Source organism: Brassica oleracea, chromosome C8, assembly GCF_000695525.1.
Source record: "Brassica oleracea var. oleracea cultivar TO1000 chromosome C8, BOL, whole genome shotgun sequence".
In the NCBI taxonomy this organism is placed as follows: domain Eukaryota; kingdom Viridiplantae; phylum Streptophyta; class Magnoliopsida; order Brassicales; family Brassicaceae; genus Brassica; species Brassica oleracea.
This window is the reverse complement of record NC_027755.1, coordinates 21,310,402-21,316,829: the sequence shown is the minus strand read 5'-3', so window position 1 is coordinate 21,316,829 and position 6,428 is coordinate 21,310,402. Positions and strand designations below refer to the sequence as shown.

Here is a 6,428-nt window from a genome sequence, read left to right as displayed (position 1 = left end):
ACTCACATAAGTAAACATCCATCCAGTAAATTCTCTCTGCTTCATTTCTTCTAGTTCGTCCTCTGTGGCGTATCTATACTCGAACCGCTTTTCTGCCATGGAAATCCTGTATATGATGACAATAATGTAATTAATTAAGATTTAAATTTCTACTTGTTAAAATAAAAATTTGTAAGCTAATTTATTTACCTCTCATATTGAAGAACGTCTTCGCAGTTGGTGAGCAAATATGTTTGCAAATGACTGCGCTCCTGCTCAGTAAGTCGACGGTCCTTTGGTTTTCCGCTAAGTCGTCCAACGTCTGTGAAAATGTCTAGAACCGTAACATGATATGTTGCCCGTTCGCCTCTATCATCATGCCGAGCAGGTCTTCTGTTTTTGGTCTGAACTTCTGCTGGAAAGTAGTACTCGACAAAATTTGAAGTTTCTTCATTGATCATCTGTGCGACTATAGAACCTTCCACCCTACTTAAATTTTTCACCATCTTCTTCATAAGGAACATATACCGCTCAACGTCACTCGGGTTCACCATGGCCTGCTGGTTCGTACCCAGCTGGACAACCATTTTTTTTTGTTAACCAAGTTTCATCTCCTCCATTATTATTTTTTTTTTCCACATTTTTTTCTTTCATCAAATTCAGTTGATAGTTGATACGGAAAATGCAGTAACGCTGATAATATCTGATTAAAAACAAAAATGATTCGCAGTCAAATTAGCCTATCACATATGTTAAAAAATGATTCAACGGCTCTGCCTAAAATGCATTAGTTCGGTTTGGAGTTAGGTTAGATGCTAACTTAAGCAACATGATCTCTTCTTACCCTTGTTATTTTACTAATCTTCTTGGTTCAAAATAAGGCGGGAAGGGTTATCGGAGCGGTGACAATGGGGAGGAGAGGGCGTGTGAGTTAAGTTAATCTCCGACGCTTAAACCGTAATTCTCGCCTTGTAAACAAAATAAACAATATTATGAAAAAATGGTCAATGTTAAAAGACAATATCAAATGGGATTATTATCCTCTCGGTAAATTTGACCGACTTGACATATTATTATATGTATTTCTACTCAGAAATATCTGAGTTTGACCGACTCATTTTCTGTATAAATAGTGGTCTTGTGTTATAGAAAAGATGATCAATCAAGAATTATAGTTTCATTTACTCCTCTCTTTCTACGTTCATTTCACACACTCATGCTAAATATATATCTATCCTCTTTATCACTCGTTGTCTTCTCCACTTTTCACATATGTACATAAGACAATAATAATACTATAATATAACTATAACCCTCGCTTTTTATTTACAACACGTTATTAGCACGAGCTCTCATATACCGGCGAAGTCCATCAATCCGGAAGCTCTAACCAACCAAAGCTTGTCGATCCGAAAGTTCTTAAACCAGCCGAGATAATATTTAAATTTATGTTTTTCAATATATTTGATTTACTTAAATTTTATTATTATTCCGGAGTAAGAGGCTAGATCCTCTCTGTTTATTTTTCGGGATGATAGGCGCTGCCTTTCCCGACTGATCGTTATGGTAGCCTATGCCTTCACGATCAGAGAAACACGTGGTAGGCTTTGCCTCCGTGAATAAAAAGAAAATGTCAAAAATGGTAGATTAAGTCTCTTCGGACATTGAAATAAGTAAAAGTCAAAATGGTAGACCATGTCTCCTCGGACTTTGAAAAATAATGATTAATATGGTAGTCTATGATTCCTCGGATCATGTGATAGGCTAAGCTTCCCGATTTTATTTATGTAATTTAATTTTTGTCTTTATTTTAAGCCTTTAATTTCTGAATTTAAATTATGCATTTAAATTTCCGTTTATATATATTATTATTCTATGAATATCATATCGAATTTGATAGAGCTTAAAATAAATGTCCAATTTTTTACCCCGAATAAAATTAAAGACAAAAAATGAATTAATGGAAGTTTTCTTTATGAATCACTTCCGAACGGTATGGTTCGATTTTGTTTAGATACTAAAGATTTTTTTTTTTTAATTTTAGATCATGCTTCTGAAAAGATTCGACATATTTTTGTATAGGTATACCTATAGGAGAAAAAAGGTAAAAATTTTAGTAAGTTCTTAGGTATTAAGTTAATCGGAGAATATTACGAGAAATATAAGATCTGGGCAGTGGGTGCAGAGATGCATCTGAAAGAAAATGAGCTTTTAGAAATCATCGATATATAAACTATATCTGAGGAGAAAAAGGTAAAGCCATGATAATTTACACTACTTCAATGATGGTTTTTAAAATGAGGTGTATCATGAGTATCATGAGAAAAGATCTAGAAGGTCTTTGAGTAATTAAATCTTTCAAAGAAAGGATTCGCCAATTTGTTGGAGTTGATGTAAATCCTCCGTAAAATTTTAAAAGAAAAAAACTCATGATACTAAACCATCATGTATGTCCTACTAGAAAATGACGAAGGTATGGATGCGGTAGAAACCGCTATCGTGGTCGTGGAAGAGGACGAGGAAGAAGATTCCGTCCATGTGAAATAATTAGAACTTCCACGAAAAATGAAAATGGTCGGGTGATAAAAGGCAAACAGAAAATGTTTGTTATAGATACGGCCAGAAAGAAAATTGAGTACATAGTTATCGTACACTCATCTCTTATGAGCCCAGACCATCTTTTCATGGCTTGAATACTCATCTTGATGATTCAGATTTTCGGGTTGGTCCAAAAAATAAAAATAAAATATCGATACGATATGAGAATTATTTTTCTGAAGAAAATTTTGAGATTCCGGATGGAGATAGACATACTTGGCAGATATTTGGTCATCGTACATGGTAACAAATATCTATTTTTTCTCAAATTAAATAAGTATAGTATCTAGTAATATAAACATATTATTGGCTCTAGAAGAGCTTATGATGAAAAGACATGCATAAGAAGAAGATGACAAAATTATAAATAAGTGGTAAACCTAAAGTTTACTGATATATGACCATCTCCAATAATGTTATCAACATTATTGTGAAATGTTGAAAAACTAGAAGTTTTTCATATAGCATGTCAAGAAAATAAAGGAAACCATTATGGGTGATGAATCATCAAACAAGTTCACTATATGTGATTTCTTTAAGCAGACCCCAAATTAAGATCTCACTCTAAAGGATTTGAAACATAATTCATCCCAAATGGGAAAAGTGAATATGTTATTGGTTCTAGAGTGAGATTCAGTACGAGATTTTAGACATGGAGTGTCATCATCTCGAGGGGGAGAATTCAAGAATCGTAGTAAGTGGAACATTGAAAATTTTTTGTTCGCACTCGAAAAAGAACTTGATAAAGTAAATTCAAGTAAGATGATCCCCATGATCGGGTGTAAAAATGCAGTTGTGCATGTAATAAAGACATATACAATCCAAAAGGATAAAGTATATGGATAATTAGAAATATGCTCGTAAGTTTGTTAGAAGCATATGATAAGCTGACGGAATGAGATATGTAAATCCATTTACAAAATGCCTGCCAGACATTTTGATGAAATAATGAAATCTCATATTCCAGCTGAAAATGCTCTGATAATAAAATGTGTCCTAAGCGGATGATATATGAGTCTATGTCACGCTAGAGACGTGATAGACCATTTTGGTTCCAAAGAATCCTCGAAAAGGAGCAAATATATGAATAGAGGATGAATCTCATGATGAGGCCGTTGATATGGTTAATATAATAGTCAGGTACTTGGGTAAATCATTGATGATGATATAAAGATCTCGATTAACCATATCAGTACGGATAAAAAGATGGAACCAAAGAGAAAATAGATTGTCGACAAGAAAATGGAAAAAATCGCTATATAAATAAGGATTATGAATCTACCTCTATGTATGAGGGTAGAGTGAATTGATTGGCCATCAATTCGATATAAAGCTCGTTAGAAAAACGAGAGATTTTTGGACCAAAAGTCCAAGGTATCTATTTCTCCAGAGAATGAAATGAAAGATGACCTTGAGTTAAGAAAAACGGCTTGTTCCGAGGTCATTGGTGAAAATTTAAAATAGATGCAGTATATTGATATGTCTGGCAGGACACAAAAACGACTTGAGCTGTATCTTGATATTTTAGTAATCCCTGTAGAGTTAAAGATGCTCTCGGGAATGTATAAAACTCTGGAAGAGTTAGAACAAGTCATATATAAGGTATCTTGAACCAGTAACTGGTGATATGTTTATGGCACGGTTCGCCGATTGTCATTTTAATGAGAATGAATTTCCAGTGTTAGAGGGAGGAATTAGAGAAATTCCTAAAGATATTACATGGTGTACACAATCGTTGTTACACCTTGACCCCCCTATGAATTAAAGAGAACATGAAATTCAGGAAATTGTGCATTTGCATAATTTGGCAAACTAGTTACCAAATGTGTTCACAGATACAACATGATATACCCGCTGGAAATGTTCCATCAAGAGTTGATGTTCCTAAAGAACAAACTGATGGTAGCAAAATGAATGAACCTAGGGTTCAGTTAAAGAAGGGGAGACCAGCGGGTTCTAAAGTTAAAAATCTCCGAAAGAAAAAAAAAATGTTGAGCAAAGCAGAAAGGTTGGGGAAGAACCTGATATTGAAAGATGTCTGAAAGAAGACATAAATGGAAAGGTTCCAGAAGAACCTAATACTGAAAAATGTCTGAAAGAAGGCATAGATGAAAAGGTTCAAGAAGAACCAAATAAAGATAGCGATCCAGATGACGAGAAGGGAACATAAAAGTATGAGATTTCCATCAGCTACGCCCTTGATGAAAAGTAATAGATAAAAGATGTTGATGGAATGTTCTCTTTTTCTGTTTCCAAAGATATCGATCATGAAAATGATGATCCCGATCCAAGGTCCATTTTGGAATGTTAAAAGACATGATTGAGAGGAGTGGCAGAAGGCCATTCGAATTGAATTATTCTCCCTAAATAAAAGGAATGTCTTTGGATCTATAGTCATAACGCCTGAGAATATAAATCGTGCTGGGTATAAGTGGGTAGTCGTGAGAAAAGTAACACGATATAAAGCCTGATTAATTGCCCAAGGTTTTTCTTAGAGACCGAGAATTGTTTTTGAGGAAACGTATTCCCCGGTAATGGATGCAATTACGTTTAGATTTTTGATGTGCCTAATGGCGTTTAAAAATCTTGAAATGCATCTCATGGACGTTTTGACTACATACATGTATGGATCGTTGGATAACGATATATGTATGAAACTCCCTGAGGGATTGAAAATGCCAGGGGCATTGAAAGAAAAAATTCAGGGAGATTTGATATGTCAGTTACAGCGATCATTATACGGATTATAAAGAGATCGTCATCTGGCTTTGTGATCATTGATGTATATGTAGATGACCTGAGCATAATTGGAACTAAAAAAAGGAGGCTGATGATGCTTGAACTCATATGAAAGAGGAGTTCGAAATGAAAGACCTCGGAAAGACAAAGTTTTGTCTTGGGTTCCAGATAGAGCATCTCCGAAAAAGAATAATTGTGCATCTATCAAATCATACGAAAAGGTTGTTGAAACGCTTTTGTATGAATAAAGCGACTTCTTTGAGTACTCCAATGGTAAATAGATCTCTCGATGTTGAAAGAGATGTTTAAAAGATGTTTTGGAAACTCGTGTTTCTATTCTGAAACGCTAGAAATTTTCAATTGGTTATGACTTGTTGTTATGATTTTTATTTTAGTTAAACTATTTAATATTTAAGTACTGAATTTTTGTTATTTTGAAATTTTTATATGATTTTAATGTTTAATGATGAAATTTTTATATGATTGTGGACGACTTGGATGAAGAAGAAGAAGAAGATGAAGGTCCTGTGATCTATGAGGACAAGGACAGCCATGAAGAAGGAGGAGCAGGAGCCGAGGAAGCAATGGAGACAGATGAAGAGGGAGACGAATCAGACGATGAAGATGCTGATGGTGTCAATAGTTTTGAAGATTTTGACGACATGAGCGATTGAGAAGACTTCCTTAAAACGGAAAGAGTTTTGATTTGTGTGAGGCATATTTGATTGTTAGATGTTATGGAGGTACAAGTCTCGGCACGAATTTTGTAATACGCAATGGTTCTATCAGTTGGACTTTGTCCTGACAAAGAGTTTATTTTTTCTTAAAAAAATTTGACGGCAATATGAAAAGTATAGAATTTACAATTTCCAATAAGTTAAATAAACCCATTTCGAATCATTTACAATTTTAATAAAGTAATAAAGCTCATATTGATGAAGTTCATTATCTCAGTTTGCTTTTGGTCCATTGAAAGCATGGTGAGTCACAGAGTGAACAGAGTGATTTTTTGCTTTGGAGGATCCCACTTTGGTGGGTGTGATCACAAGATCAAAAACATGGCCTTCTTTCAAAGGTACAGAGCAATCAGATTATGAGAAAGCTGTCAGGTC

General features: G+C 34.5%; 1 protein-coding gene across 1 annotated transcript in view; it reads left to right on the top strand.

Annotated features, from left to right (window-relative positions):
- LOC106308932 overlaps positions 1-5,990 on the top strand; it is a 9,540-nt gene extending 3,550 nt beyond the window's left edge. The window contains exon 4 of the mRNA XM_013746033.1: positions 5,821-5,990. Coding sequence (XP_013601487.1) covers positions 5,821-5,990 — 170 coding nt within the window. The remainder of the gene's footprint in view (positions 1-5,820) is intronic.
- The last annotated feature ends 438 nt before the right edge of the window (positions 5,991-6,428 follow it).